At 37.8% G+C, this 16,337-nt stretch overlaps 1 protein-coding gene across 5 annotated transcripts in view; it reads left to right on the top strand.

Moving 5' to 3' along the window:
* The window catches only part of CRBN (cereblon), a 39,933-nt gene extending 24,026 nt beyond the window's left edge, over positions 1–15,907 (top strand). For all 5 annotated transcript variants that reach the window (XM_045024831.1, XM_045024827.1, XM_045024829.1 and 2 more), the window contains 6 exons: positions 1,859–1,921; positions 2,866–2,950; positions 3,719–3,834; positions 9,387–9,451; positions 11,465–11,596; positions 15,322–15,907. In XM_045024831.1, coding sequence (XP_044880766.1) covers positions 1,859–1,921; positions 2,866–2,950; positions 3,719–3,834; positions 9,387–9,451; positions 11,465–11,596; positions 15,322–15,499 — 639 coding nt within the window. In that variant the 3' untranslated portion in view covers positions 15,500–15,907. The remainder of the gene's footprint in view (positions 1–1,858; positions 1,922–2,865; positions 2,951–3,718; positions 3,835–9,386; positions 9,452–11,464; positions 11,597–15,321) is intronic.
* The last annotated feature ends 430 nt before the right edge of the window (positions 15,908–16,337 follow it).

Here is a 16,337-nt window from a genome sequence, read left to right as displayed (position 1 = left end):
CTTCCTCATTATTGCTAATATTCTTAATCTCTCTCATTCTTTTGTTAATTCTTTGAAACGAGCATTCGATTTGATTTGTTTTTTGAACAACTGAAAAACTGTGTTACTGTTGGACAGGTTGAACATTGAGAGGTGATGTTGCTGAGCCTTTTCCCTTTGATGCTGCTTCTCTGAATCCACTCTGTATGTTGTAGTGCCATTTCTTTAGAGCAGAAATCAATGGATCATGTTACTTGTTTTCACATTTGAGAACAATTCAGCTAACACCGGTCACTCTTGACCATAGAATTTAATGTAATCATTGTGGTTATGATTCGTTCTACATCTCAAACTTCTTCCCTGTGTGTGTGTGTATATGCAGTCTATTAAGTAGAGTAAAATTTGTTCTATTTCTATTTTTAGGGTCTAATACCACAATCATGGTATCAATAATGCAATTATTTGATTTTTAAAAAGGCACTTAAGTAATGTTACTCATTATACCTTCAGTGAATACATTCCCAGTGCTTTTAAGTTTTCCTCATCTTCTTTTGACACATCTTTCCCATTCCACTCCATTTGAACCTGAATTGTCCTTTACAGAACACTGTATGGTATAAGTATTTTTATGCCGTACTTAATATATCTAAATTGAAACAATAAGTGCCTATGTTGTTTAAATGGCTTCCAATAGATTGGGAATAAGCATTGATATTTGGTAAGCAGTCTTGAAAATGTTTAGCACTGACGATTGCCACATAAAAACATTTTTACCTTTCAGTTAGTGTTTAGATAGCAATGGACTCATGACTTGACCACAGTTTTTTATTTAATATGAAATGTCCTTACTCAACAACTGTTTTACTATGAGGAAGCACTCTTTGGATCTACTTACAAGACTACTACAGGGCTGAGACTCGGGCAATCTGGATTCTGTTTCTGGCTTGTCCACAGATTTTTGTGTGTGTTTAACTTGTCATCTGCGCACTTCGGCAACTTAAAAACCAAACATCTATGTGAGTGCTTTTACCTGTGGTTTTTACAAGTATCACTTACCATTGCTAATTCTTTAAGTCAGGGGGACAGTATACACCAGCTAATTATCTGGCCCATTGTTCTCAATTTTTTTTAGTTTGCATGTGCATTTGGCAGCATTTGGTTATAATAATTTGATTGTTTACCCTGTGTAGTCAGTCAGTTTCCCCACCCCGAGCCCCCATTGATGGAGGGGATCATTCATATAGCAACAGGAGAGGGATAAATATGTTTAATATACAAAAAAGTGATTGTAAAACCCACAAAAATTAACAATGGGCTAATGGACAGGCAAACTACCTGAAACTACTGATAACTTTTTATAAAACTGACTGGATTTGAAGGTGATGATGTATCTTTAAAGACCACGTCTGCTTGTTGATTATTTGTCATTAAATGAGATTTAATCTCTGTTTGTTTATTTGTAAATCTACAACGTGGGTACTGTGGATTTTAATGCATTTGCAAAATATTTTGAGATTTTTGGATTGAATATGCTAACAAGTCCCCAGTGGTGTTATGTTGATTGACATTTCATGGCATTTTTAAATAAGTAGATGTCTTCCTAGATAATTTTCTCCTCTAGTAATAATTGGAGATATACCAATCTCCTAGAACTGGAAGGGACCTCGAAAGGTCATCGAGTCCAGCCCCCTGCCTTCACTAGCAGGACCAATTTTTGCCCCAGATCCCTACGTGGCCTTCTCAAGGATTGAACTCACAACCCTGGGTTTAGCAGGCCAATGCTCAAACCACTGAGCTATCCCTCCTCCCCTATATCTGTTTGTACAAGATGTACAGAAGTGTTATGATTCAAAAGTAAATGTTATGTTTTCTGTTTCAGCGAAAGTTTCACTGTGCTAGTTTGACTTCTTGGCCTCCATGGCTCTACTCTTTATATGATGCTGTAAGTATAAACCAGATCTTACCCAGGTATCTATAATTAATTTTATGCTTTTGGGTATTTCATTATTAAGTAGCACAAAACCATATAACCTATTTTTATTTTGTGTTTTTAAGTACTGACTGCGGCATTATCAAAATATTAGCCAAAATGACACACATTTTAATATATCTTTAACAAACTTACACATATTTACTGCAAAAATACTCAACACAATAACAATTTTTGTTTTTATTTCCAGATCAAGTAGCTTGGATTTTTATTTGCTATCTTATAGTCTTTGTACATGAATTAGTAGAAACCGTGGACCCCCACAGAATATGACCTACCCCAATAGTTGATCCAGTACTGAAAGGTTCACTTTAATTAAAAACTACACATTTAGAATCCTTAATCAGCCCTAAATTAATCAGGTATTCCCCTCCCTCCCAATAAAGTCTGCTCAATCTTTACCATAATCATTATAAACAAAACAGAATAGACATCCTGTGAAGAACTTGAGCACTACCAGCCCTGGCTGTTAGTGTATTACCTCATCTGTGAAATCTTGTGGTCCCACTGAAGTCAGTGGAAGTTTTGAAATTGACTTCAGTGAGACCAGGATTTCACTCCTTGTGTCCTGTCACAAGAGGAGGGAGGGGGGTGGTTCTGTTACCAACCACCCTGATACTACCATAGCATAGAAATCCTTTAAAGGTAGTTAATTTCTTTTCCAAAACTGATCAGTTCTCTTGTTTCTGAGAAGTGTCCGCACCTTGCCTGATGGGAAACCTTGGCTGATTTTTAACTTGTTAGCTTAAAATATGTAGCCATGTAGATAAACTGTCTTTGTGCTAAGTTTTTTAAAAGAGAATGTCCACTAGAGGCCAATAGCTCACTCCCCATTTTGCTTTTATTTTAAAGGGGAAAAAATGTATATTTAAATTACGCTTTTCTTCTAATGAAAGGAAACCTTAATGGAAAGAGTCAAGAGGCAACTACATGAGTGGGATGAAAATCTTAAAGATGAATCTCTTCCATCAAATCCAATAGGTATTGTAAAATTATGTTGCTTGGTTTTCAGCACATTTGTATTTTCTCCCCTCGTATTTTGTTAAAGGTAAGGATAAATTTTTTTCTTCTTGCTGGCTAGCCCACGACGACTACTGGGAAGAGATTATGTGTACTGAAAGCATGTACTGGTCCATTAACAAAGCACCTTTATCAAAAAATTTCCAACACACTTTCAGCAGTTGTTTTCTGAACTGCTAGAAATTTAATGTTTAAAGCTCGAAAGTCCAGCCTTTGAATTTCTGACTGACCATGAGATGGGACTGTAGTAGTATATCAGGCCTGTGCTTGTCCTGTGGTCTAACAGTGCTTTGATGACTTAAGGACAAGAATGAATACAGTAAAGTCCATTACCTTATGAGAGCATAAATTCCAAAGTCTGGTTAAAGGCAGATGATTTTTATATAATTTTTTAAAAATAAAAATCACTTGAGTATATCAAAACTGAAATGTGTGAATATTGTTGGGTATGTTTTTGTTCTGTGTACAAATCGGGGGTTGGAACCCTACAGAAATGAATGCACACAGAAAATGCTTATCCTTCCAATGATATAATACTTAAGCAAATGTTGGTATTAGAGCCAACATTGCCACTTGGATACAGTGTGTGAAAAGTGTATATTTTTGCTAGTACAAGTTTGCTTTTCTAAACAAGAGAAATATTGTGCAGACATAGAGAACTGAATAAAAGGCATCTGTATTTTATTTTTTTATTTCTTATATTGTAACAGGCATGGTGCTTTTCTCCAGATTTTTCTTACAGAGTTGCTGCTTGCCTGCCAATTGATGATTCATTACGTATTCAGCTGCTTAAAATAGGTAGCGCTATTCAGCGACTGCGGTGTGAATTAGATATTATGAACAAAGTAAGTATCTTATTTATGTTTAATTTATGGTACTTTGATTTAATGTCACCAGGTAATAAAGAGCAGAGTTTGTATAATCTATAACAAAAAAAAAATTCTGCCGTTTCCAAGTTATATTTTAAGAGGTGGTATTTTTTTAGAACTTCTTATTTTTCCTATTTATTTTTAACTGTGATAGAATATGTGGTCCACTGATATTGACTGGCACATTATATTTAGTAGCAATACCGCTAAAGTACTTGCTGGCTTTTTTTTTATCTTGAAAGAATGACAATCATATTTTTAAAATGATGTTCCAACACTTTATTGTACTGTGCCAGCCAAGAGATGGTGCTAGAAGCCTGATGCAGTTAATACCATTCTTTCTAAAATCAGAACGCATTTACAGTAAAACATACAGTAATGAAATATTGCTGTGCCATGATAAGTGGAGTGGATTTTGGTGCTTTATAAAGTATGATATATCCCTACAGTGATAAGACTATATAAATATTGGACTAAAAGGATTTTTACATTCAAACATCTATTACCCTGATAAGAAGCAGGATTCCAAGATGATTTAAAACTTGTCTTTTGTTGTCCTTTTACATGGGTTTTCTGGAACTAAAAATTAACCAAGACTATCTAACTCAAGAATTACAATAGCTGTGTGTTCAAATGGGCTGTCAATCTAGTGTAAATGCATTAACTTCACATGAAAGAGCTACAAGAAATGCACAGAGAGGAGCGTTTGAGTGTTAATAACAGATAACAGAAGGCTGAGATATTTAAGGCCTATTTTGTTCCAGTCTTCACTAAAGAGGTTAACAGTGACCAGATGCTTAACGCAATCAATATTAACAAGGGGGAAGGAACACAAACCAGAATAGGGAAAGAATTAGTTAAAAAATGTTTAGATGTCAGAGATATTCAATTCAGCAGGCTAGGATACTTACTGTATATACTTGTTCATAAGCCGAATATTTTTGGTAAAAAAGTGACACATCAAAGAGTAGGGTTCGGCTTATAAACAGTTCTATACCAAAATTTGTTGATTTTAAACTCTATGGAATCATTGCATTGAATATCTAATACAGGCAGGAAGCGGTGGCCAGCACATCATTGGCCTGGAGTGGCAAACCACGGCCAGTGGGAGCCACGTTCGGCCAAACCTGCGGATGCAGCAGGTAAACAAACTGGCCTGGCCCGCCAGGGTGCTTACCCTGGCAGACCGCATGCCAAAGATTGCCAATCCCTGATCTAATGGATTGTCGTTTTGTTTACCTGGAGCGTTTGCAGGCATGGAGGCCCGCAGTTCCCATTGGCTGAGAATGGCAAACCGCGACCACTGAGAGCTGTTGGGCTCCATGCCTGCAGACGCTCCAGGTAAACAAAACATCCCAACTCGCCAGTGGCTTACCTTGACGGGCTGGGAGCCAAAGTTTTCCCACCCCTGAAATATAGGGTCATACAGTTTTTGCTATTTTTACCTATCCATTTTGGCGGGGGAGGGAGGGGTGTCAGCTTATAAACGAATGGACTAATGAACGAGTATGTACGGTAATTCACTCTAGGGTACTTAAGGAACTAACTGAAGCAATATCGGAACCATTAGCAATGATCTTTGAGAACTCATGAAGGATGGATGAGGTCCAAGAGGATTACAGAAAGGCACGCATAGTACCTATCTTTTAAAACGGGAACAGAAAGGACTTGGAAAATTATACACCAACCAGCCTAACTTAGAAAATGGAACAAATTACTAAACAATCAAATTGTAAGCAACTAGGGAAAATAGGGTAATAAGTAATAGCTAACATGGATTTGTCAAGAACAAATCATGCCAGGGCAACCTAATGTTCTTCTTTGACAGTGTTACTGGTGGGGAAGCAGTAGATATAGTATATCTTGATTTTCAGTAAGGCTTTTGACGCGGTTCAACATGATAGTCTCATAAGCAAACTAGGGAAATGTGATATAGATGAAATTACTATAAGGTGAGTGCACAACTGGTTGAAGGATCATACTCAAAGGGTAGTTATCAATAGTTCTCTGTGAAACTGGAAGGCCACGTCTAGTGGGATCCCACAGGGCTCTGTCCTGAGGCCAGTATTATTCAATATTTTCATTAATGACTTGGATGATGGAGTGGAGAGTTGGCTTATAAAACTTGTGGCTGACACTAAAGTCAGAGGGGATTGAAAGCACTTTGGAGAAGACTATTAGAATTTGAAATGACCTTGACAAATTGGTCTGAAATCAAGATGAATCAGTAAAGTATTTCACTTGTGAAGGAAAAATCACCAGTATGGGGAATAACTGGCTATGCAGTAATATTTCAGAAAAGGATCTGAGAGATATAGTGGATCACAAACTGAATATGTGCCAACAATGTGCTGCAGTTCTGTAAAATGCCAATATCATTCTGGGGTATATTAAGAGTAGTATCATATGTAAGACAAGGGAGGTAATTTTCCTCTCTACCTGGCACTGGTGAGGCCTCAGGTGAAGTATTGTGACCAATTCTGGGTGCCACTCTTTAGGAAAGATGTGGACAAAAATTATAAAAGCTTTAAAAATCCTGACTTATGAGGAAAGTTTTTAAAAAAAACTGGGTATATTTAATTTTGAGAAAGAAGACTGAAAGGGACCTGATAAGTTTTCAAATATGTTAAGTCAAAGTCAAAGTTCTTTCAAGCGCATAGCTCATCAGGCCGTTATAAAGAGCAACATGCTGAAGTGAGCAGGAGATAGGACACGAGGAGTAAGAGTCAGAACTTAGGGTATGTCTACACTACGGGATTATTCCGAATTTACATAAACCGGTTTAGCAAAACAGATTGTATAAAATCGAGTGTGCGCGGCCACATTAAACACATTAAATCGGTGGTGTGCGTCCATGGTCCGAGGCTAGCGTCGATTTCTGGAGCATTGCACTGTGGGTAGCTATTCCGTAGCTATCCCATAGTTCCCGCAGCCTCCCCCGCCCCTTGGAATTTCCGGGTTGAGATCCCAGTTCCTGATGGGGCAAAAATCATTGTCGCGGGTGGTTCTGGGTAAATGTCGTCAGTCACTCCTTCCTCTGGGAAAGCAACGGCAGACAAGCATTTCGTGCCTTTTTTCCCTGGATTGCCCTGGCAGATGCCATAGCATGGCAATCATGGAGCCTGTTTAGCCTTTTGTGACTGTCACCGTATGTCTACTAGATGCCGCTCACAGAGGCGATTCAGCAGCGCTACACAGCAGCATGCTTTTGCTTTTGCATGATAGCAGAGATGGTTACCAGCCATATTGCACCATCTACCATACTATAAATTGGTAATAAGATGATCGTGGCTACCAGTCCTTTTGCACTGCACCATTTGCTGCTGTCATAAGTGCCCCTGGCTGAGATCAGCCAGGGGCGCAAAAGCCAAAATTGGGAATGACTCCCTGAGTCAATCCCTCCTTTTTGGTATCTAAAAATAGAATCAGTCCTGCCTAGAATATGGGCAAGTGTACTAGAGAACCACTGTATCATAGAATCAGAGAGCAGAGCTGCTCTGTGTCAGATCCTGCAGAAATTATGAGCTGTATGCTATTCACAGGGGATGCTCCTGCAACAATCCCACCTGTTGATTCCGTTCTTCCCCCAGCCTTCCTGGGCTACCGTAGCATTGTCCCCCCACTTGTGTGATGAAGTAATAAAGAATGCAGGAATAAGACACAGTGACTTGTTAGTGAGATATGAGTGGAAGGCAGCCTCCAGCTGCTATGATAGTCCAGACAGGACAGTAAGGAGTGTGGAGGAGAGGAGCCCAGCATCCCTCTGCTAGTCCAGGGGCAATTGAATCTTTTCTTTACACATGAAGTGTGGGGGCTGATGGAGCTCAGCCCCCTGTTGCTATGATGATGATGGTTATCAGCCATACTGTACCATCTACCACGAAAAATTAGAACCAGGCGCCCTTGATTGACCTTACCGATGCTAGTCGGCATGGTTACCAGTCCTTTTGCACTGCCCCATGTGCCAATAGGCTGATGATGAGGACGGATACCAGTCATATTGTACCATCAGCCATCCATGGCGTGGGGGGAGCAAGGATGTTGGTGTTGAGTGCTGCAGCATCGCGTCTATCTGCAGCATTCAGTAAAGATAGGGTGACATGTAAAAGAGTCAAGAGAGGATTGTTTTCCCTTTCACTTCTGGGGGTGGGTGGGGGGTGCGTAAATTGCCTAGCTATGCCCTGACCCACCGCGGACACTGTTTTTGACCCTAGAAGCATTTGGAGCTCAGCCAAGAATGCAAATACTTTTCAGAGACTGCAGGAACTGTGGGATAGCTTGAGTCCTCCAGTCCATGAGCGTCCATTTGATTCTTTGGCTTTCCGTTACACTTGTCACGCAGCAGTGCGCTGAGTCCCTGCTATGGCATCTGTCTGGAGATTTTTTAAAAATGATTTTGAATTTCGTCTTATGTAACGGAGCGCTGATAGAACAGATTTGCCTGCCCTTACAGCGATCACATCCGCATGGTCCATGTGGGAGCTCTTTCTTTATTTTGATTTTTAACTGCATCACCATACGTGCTGATCGGAGCTCCACGCTGGGCAAACAGGAAATATTCAAAAGTTCGCGGGGCTTTTCCTGTCTACCTGGCCACTGCATCCGAGTTCAGATTGCTGTCCAGAGCGGTCAGTGGTGCACTGTGGGATACCGCCCGGAGGCCAATACCGTTGATCTGCGGCCACACTAACCCTAATCCGATATGGTAATACCGATATTAGCGCTACTCCTCTCGTTAGGGAGGAGTACAGAAACCGGTTTAAAGTGCCCTTTATACCGATATAAAGGGCCTCTCAGTGTGGACGGGTGTGGCGTTAAATCGGTTTTACGCTCCTAAAACCGGTTTAAACGCCTAGTGTAGACCAGGCCTTAGTTGGAACCAAAAGTATGAACTGTGATTTACATAAATTGTTTTAAGTGAACATTGTTAAAACAACATTTTGTCCTATAAACTTCTTAAATTGTTTCACTGACAATTTCAAAAGTATTATTCTTTTTTTAAAAAAAGGTGGGAAATATTTTACATCTGAAAAATTTATACTGGAATAAATTATTCTTATGAACTGATTTTTAAAGGTTTAGTTTCTGGGAAAGGTCAGTAATGAATTGTTCTGTTCTAGCTTACTTTCTAGTAATTTTAAGTGGTAGATTAATCTGTTACAGTACTTCAGAGGGGGAAAGGAGGAGGATGGTGAGGGAGTCAATCCATTAATATTTTTTCTTGACGTTAAAAGCACTCCCTCCCAGTATTTCATACATTTTGCAGAAAATAAAAATGCATGTTTGTACTTGACCTCTTCTGTGTTACATATTAAATAGCAACATATTTTTATTTCTCTAAAATAGTTAGTTTTTCAAAAGCTCTTGAAAGAACAGACCTTTCCCTAATTTATTACAATTACATAGTCAGAGGCCTTTTCTTTTAAAAAACAAAACCAAAAAAGCTTGTGATTATGTTACTTCGATAACAAATATGCAGAAGTGAGTAAAGTTGTCCTATTGATAGTGTATTTGTTTTTCTTTTGAAGTGTACATCTCTTTGTTGTAAGCAATGTCAAGACACAGAAATAACAACTAAGAATGAAATATTCAGGTGAGTTTTTAATTAGTTTAGTCTCTTCTTTGGAAAACACGCAATTGCTGTGCTATGTCAACATTACAATAAATGAGAATTGGGTATGTATTAATAGTTTTGCTCTTCCTACAACTCTCATTTTCTCTTTGCATTTTATTCTTCTGAGATCGTTCTGAGCTGATCAATAAATATTCATAGGAAATTCTCTGTGTAAAACAAAATAAGTAAAATAAATTCAAAGACATCATCCAGTCCACAGACCTCTAACAAAATTGTTATTTATGATGACTTTAGAATAATGGAAGTTGGAGTTTGAAAGGCCATGTTATATTATCTGGCCCAGCACCGAGCCATGTGGGGTTGTACTCTTATGGTGAATTTTGGAGTACAAACTCTTGTATATCACTGATTAACCTAATTCAGAAGTAATAGGGGGAAAAAATCTCAGTTGTGCATAATACTTCCACGTTTTAACAAGCACCGATTTCAGATTATTGTATGTGATTTTAGTATCATAGATGTGCTATTAGTATGTTGTGAAGCAAGGAAGACATGTATCATTGGAAATGACCTGATGTCAAACACTCTAAAAATCATTCTAAGAGTTGTAGTAGGCAATTCATTCTTATATGCCTGACCTATCCATTGTCCTCATTAATAGCTGTGTCAGGATAGTATTTCTTGAAAACAGTTACCACTGCTGGTGGCCTTGTCTCCAGCTGCACTCAGGATAACTAATATCTATCTATCACCTATGATGATATGAAGGTTAGAAGATTTCTTGGCTTAACAAAGACTCATGATAGTAATTTTGTTTTGTTTTATCCATGTGATAAGCAGCTGCAGTAATTAACTAAACGATAGATTGTGGAACTCTTAGCTGCTGCTATGTTCATTTGTGGGGTGTCTTTTTTAACTACTTTTTTGAAATTGAGAAAATAGCGTGGTAAATGCTTATTTTTGCTGACGGCTCAATTTTAAAGGCAGAATTAAGAGGCTGAGTAGTGTTGCTATTTGTTTTCATTGTAAGTTTTTACTCAGTGGAGGCAAGTAAAAGTAAATGGCAAATTATCCTGTATTTTGTTTACACTAAGGCCATGTGTACACTTACCAGTAGATCGGCACTGTAGATCAGTACAGTAGATCAATACAGTGGTGTCGATTAAGTCGATGGGAGAGTACTCTCCTATTGACTCTGGTACTCCAGATCCCTGAGAAGAGTAAGGTAAGTCAGCGGGAGAGCGTCTCTCGTCGACACAGCACAATGTAGACACCTTGGTAAATCGACCTAAGCTACGTCAACTTCAGTTACGTTATTCATGTAACTGAAGTAGCGTTACTTAGGTTGACTTTAAGTGGTGCACACTTTAATACTGACTCCTGACTACTGATTCCTCACTATCACTATCTGATAGATCATTGAAAAGGATTAAGTGTAATTTATTTCTGTTCTAGCCCTTAGTTTCATATTGATGAGGTAAAGACAATCACCCACTCCAAATGAGGTATTTTCCATGCCAACATTCCGTCAGGCCTGCAGTTATTAACTTGTCGCCTTTAAGAAACACTTAGGCCCTAATTCAGGAATGCACTTAAGCGTGAGTTTATAATTTTCAGGAAAGTATATAAGTACTTGCTTAAGTGCCTTTCCTGAAACAGAGCCTTAGGAAGTAGTCAGCAGGAGTTGCTCATGTTAGTAAAGATTACTAACTGAGTAAAGGATAATAGGATCAGGCCCTACATTTGTATAAAGTTTGGGAAATTATTGTGATGTTGTCTCATGTAATAAAGGTATACATACCTATTTTTATTCCGTCTTTTAATACTGTAACTCATAAACCTTGTCTACAAGCATATTAGACTTCTTTTTATGCAAAATATTTTTAAGTATTTGGCAATTTGCTTCCTCTATTCATTTTCTAATTAGAGTTGTTTTAATTTTATGAACGCTTTTCAGCCCTGTTTTCCTTTTTGATGTATGTCTGGGGAAACTATCAAAGTACATAACTGGCTCTTATTTATCCATTGTAGTTTATCCTTGTGTGGACCTATGGCAGCATATGTGAATCCTCATGGATATGTCCATGAGACCCTTACAGTGTACAAAGCCTGCAACTTGAGTCTGAGTGGCCGACCTTCTACAGAGCACAGTTGGTTTCCTGGGTAAAACAGTATTTCTTTATACTAATAATGTACTCCAGTATTACAAAATACAGTTCAGAAATCTTATTAGCAAATAATAGAAATTAATTATTCTGATTTTAAATGTATTCTGGCCTGCAAACACTGAGCAGCAGACATTACATTATTTTCTAAACTCTTAAAAATGATCATTTAACTAGTGTAAATGAAGAAAAAAGTAAATTTAGTATTCCTTCTTAATCTAAAATAAATTGGAGAAGTTAGATAAAACGTATTCAAAATTCTCTTGTGCCTTTAAAATTGTGCATACATTTTGCCACATTTTAAAAGTTGTTTTTGAATAATTCTCTTTTAATTACCCAACTAGCATCTTGATAAATAACTATATATAACAGGGAGTGTTATAATTTGTATTGTAGTAGTACCAAATGACCCCAATCAGGTATCAGGGCTTCATTGTAAAATAGACACTCTGTCCCCAAAGGGCTTACAGTCTTTCACACAGATGGAGAAAGAACTAGCAGCTAAAGTGTCAGGTGACATTAATAATCATCTTAAAATCTGTTTGCTATGGGATCACGTCTTTCATTCTTTTTAAAAACATTTCATTCTCCAGGGTGATACTACTGTTACTTCTTCCCACCATCCTCCATTCCCAGTTTGAATGGTCTTCAGTATGTAATCTCCAACCCTAGAACTTTTCATATAGTAAACTGTGCATGTCTCTCGTTATGACTAGAGATTATTTACTAATCTGAGGACCTTGTTTTAAACTATTTTGATTGTTTATATTGCTTGTGGTTGGGAATTCTGTCTTTCATGGACTAAAATGTATAGATTTGTATAGATTTTATTCATATTAGAAACTTTAAGTGGTGCACACTTTAATACTGACTCCTGACTACTGATTCCTCACTATCAAATATCTGATAGATCATTGAAAAGGATTAAGTGTAATTTACTTCTGTTCTCCCTCAATCTCGTCAGTTTATCTTTGACGCTCCATCCCTACCCTCCCTACAAGTGTAGTTGATGCAAAATGCCAAGCAGAATATTTAGCATATTTATAATTTCAGACCGTCATGTTACTCATCTTGTCTAAAAAAAAATTACAAGGAAAATCTCCTATATAAACCATATAACTCGACTAGTAGCTTCTTAAGTAGGTTGAAGATTTTGAATACCCACCTTTTAAAATAAAATAGAAAACTTTAAATAATATATTTAGACACAATCCAGCTTCTGGTGCAGATAAGTGGGATATTTATTTCCCAAGTGTTTCTCTGTCTGTGACATAGACACGTTTATGGAAAACATAAATTAATTATTTCCATAGAGATCAGTCTTTTCCTTACAAAAAAACACAAACAGAAGATTATAAATTTAAACAAGGAATTGTACAGCATAAACAGATGAATTCTGAAAAAAGCCATATTGTTTCTCTGCAGCTATCTTTGGTGATATAGTAAGAGGCAAATACAGAAAACCTGATGCATATGTGGAGTTGTTCCTATATACAATATTTTTTAAAAATCCATGAACTGTCAGCTATGCTTTAATAATAATTGAAAAATCGAAATATTACCTTATCCAGATACTGATTTAAATGTGCAGTGATAGCATTCTGTTGTTTGAGGAAGTAAAATAGTTATTTTTAAAAATTAACAAAGGTGATTATTCCTGAACCATTTTAGAAATAACCTCGTTAGTGTGTATAGTGCACTGCTGGAACAATAACCTAATTTTGTTAGTTTATTCCTGAACCATTTTATAAATAAACTCAGTAGCACTGCTGGAATAATAACCTAATTTTGAAGCTATTTGAGTTCTGAACACTTTAAAAAGTGTGTACATTTTGGCAAGTGAAAGGTGCTAATAAATCCTGTTTTTCTAACTTGAAGGCGATAGAGGGCACGGAGGAGAACAAAATGTACAGGTGCAGGAACTGTCTCAGATCCTGCCAAGAATCAAAGGGGAAACTGAACAAATTTAGAGCAGTCAAAGTTGTTCATGGTTTATCCGTGGACTTTTATTTTCAAAAGAAGGTTATTCCACAGAACAAGTCTTGGCAAGGCGAAGTGATACCGATTAAGATAAAATTACAGTAATGAATTCTTTTAGATAGTACACATGTTTGAAAGGTTGATGCCAGCTTGTACTTGTACAATCAGCCATGTCCTGAGCTCTCCCCTATAAAACCTCGGGATAAGACCTTTTGGGTTTGATGTGATTTTGAGGGTTTTTTTCTGTCCTTTATCTGTTATTTTATTAAGCAACCACTATGATCCTTCCAACTGAAGTTTACTATCCCTTAAAGTTGCCGCCCATCCCGCCCACAATCATTTAAGCTTTTGGTTTGAATAGACAAGCATATTTTAGAATAATTAAAAAAAAAAAACCTTGCACCTGTAAGGCTGTCATAATTCACATACAATTTGAAATGTAGGTTGTGTTCTACAACTCTGTCCTTAACTGTAATCCATAAATGGTTTTCTGCCTCTTCCTTTGTGTGCCATACTATCAGAAAGAATTTGCTCATCAAATTTAACTCACCTTAAACCAGTCTGTTTCTCTATGGTAATCTGTTGTCTCCTAAAGGAATTGGGCCCTGTTTTTGCATTCACTTGCTGAGTTAAACAAATGCATAGCTACCACAATAGCCATTCCTTTGCACACATTTAAGCTTGCCCTTTCTCACCTTGCTGCCTGCTTCTCCTTTGAACACAAGTCCACCTGTCAGTGGGAGGTCATCAGGATATATGGAAAAACAAATTCAGTGACCTCTCAGAGCAGTGGTTCTCAACCAGGGGTCCAGGGCTCCCTGGGGGGCCGTGAACAGATTTCAGGGTCCTCCAGGCATGGTCAGCATTAGACTCGCTGGGCCCAGGTCAGAAAGCCAAAGCCCCACGGCATGGGGCTGAAGCCCGGGACCCTGAGCCCCGTCACCTGGGGCTGAAGCCTGAGCAATGTAGCTTCATGGGGGGCCTTGTGCCATGGGGTCCCAGGCGGTTGTCCTGCTTGTTACCCCCTAACACTGGCCCTGGCTTTTGTATGCAGAAAACCAGTTGTTGTGGCACAGGTGGGCCGTGGAGTTTTTATAGCATGTTACGGGGGGCCTCAGAAAGAAAAACGTTGAGAACCCCTGTCTCAGAGGATCTTTTTTCTTTCATGCATTCATCACAGAAGGCATCTGATGACTCATGTTATCTATTCTGAAGTTAGTCCTTACTTCTCACTCTGAGATGTTTCTTCTGTCCTTTTCTCCTCTGGAGGCAGCAGAATTTTGGTGTTCTTCCTTTAGAAGCTAGGAAAAGAAAGATTCCATTGCTCCATCAGGCTAGATGCCTCATTCTTTGATTTTTTGGGGTTACTGATGGATTTAATATTCTCCTTTAAATAGAGCCTTAAAACCATCCCTTATGTCTTAAGTTTATTATGATAAGCATTTTTGATACTCCTGTATTGGCACACAATAATGAATCATATTACTGAAATAAAATGCTTTTATTATTATACTTTTTGTGGACAATGTAATAATCTTGAAGGCTGTGATTTTCAAAGAGACCTAGGGAGTTTGGTGCCCAAGTCCTATTGAAAAATCAATGAAAATTGGGTGCCTGAATCCCTTAAACCCATTTGAAAATCCCAAACTAAAACTGATATTTTCTTCTTACTGAATTATTTAACTGTGTTCCAGTTCCATTAAAATGTTCTCATGAATGATGTGACTCCACGTTTTTTTTTAGGTATGCATGGACTATAGCCCAGTGCAGAATTTGTGGGAATCACATGGGGTGGAAGTTCACAGCTGCTAAAAAAGATCTGTCTCCTCAAAGATTCTGGGGATTGACTCGATCTGCTCTCCTGCCTAGAATTCCAGAAGATGGCTCAGGCAACGATAGAACACCATTACTATGCCTGTAATCTAGTAACCTGTTTTTGGAACGAATAAGCAGCCGCCAGTGTCTCTCAGTTGAACGTGGTCAGTGCTGCTTCTGATGCTTGCTTAAATACGTTTGTTTGTTTTTTTTTGAAAAATGAAAGCAAAGAAAAAGACAAGCATCATTACATTTTGGGTTTGGTGCACAGACAAGGTACTGTTGTTTCCCAATACACTGGGAATTGAAGGTTGTGTCTTAAAATTTGACAACTGGGAAGAGAAGTACAGTGAGAGACCAGCAAATGCATCTGATTCTAGGAATGTCAGATAAATGCTGAAACAGATTACTTAAACTTGCCACTGTATAATTTAAGAAGATATTTACTGCTATTGAATTAAGGTAAAAGATATGCAAAAAAAAAGTACTATTAAACAGTATTTGATTCATACAATTTATGTATGATGGTAAATATCAAATTTTGTTTGTGGGATATTGGCTATTAGTATACTTCAAGTATATTTTGCTGAGAAATCCTTGTTTCTAACTATATGAAATGCTCCACATTCACACAGTTTGTTTGTTTTTTTCAAATGTTTGCCTAAACAAGTATCAAAGAGCGTGTCAGGTCTAAACTCTGTACTGATTGATGTTGCATTGGTTAATGTCATCCTTGTAGCGATGCTGTAAATGGTAGAAGCCAAGCACTTACTGATATCTGCTGCTAAAGCAACTACTGTATACAGTTCCTTTTTAAAGGAATCCTGTATTAATTGTTTTGTCCTTAACAGTTATTTCATATACTTAGCATGTTTGACATGTTGATTAGCAATCATTTAAAAACTAAATTATTAATATAAAATGTACAGGTTGATTCCAGTGCA

This window comes from Mauremys mutica, chromosome 7 (assembly GCF_020497125.1).
Source record: "Mauremys mutica isolate MM-2020 ecotype Southern chromosome 7, ASM2049712v1, whole genome shotgun sequence".
In the NCBI taxonomy this organism is placed as follows: domain Eukaryota; kingdom Metazoa; phylum Chordata; order Testudines; family Geoemydidae; genus Mauremys; species Mauremys mutica.
Note: the sequence above shows the minus strand (reverse complement) of the source record. Positions and strands in the feature narration are given on the sequence as shown.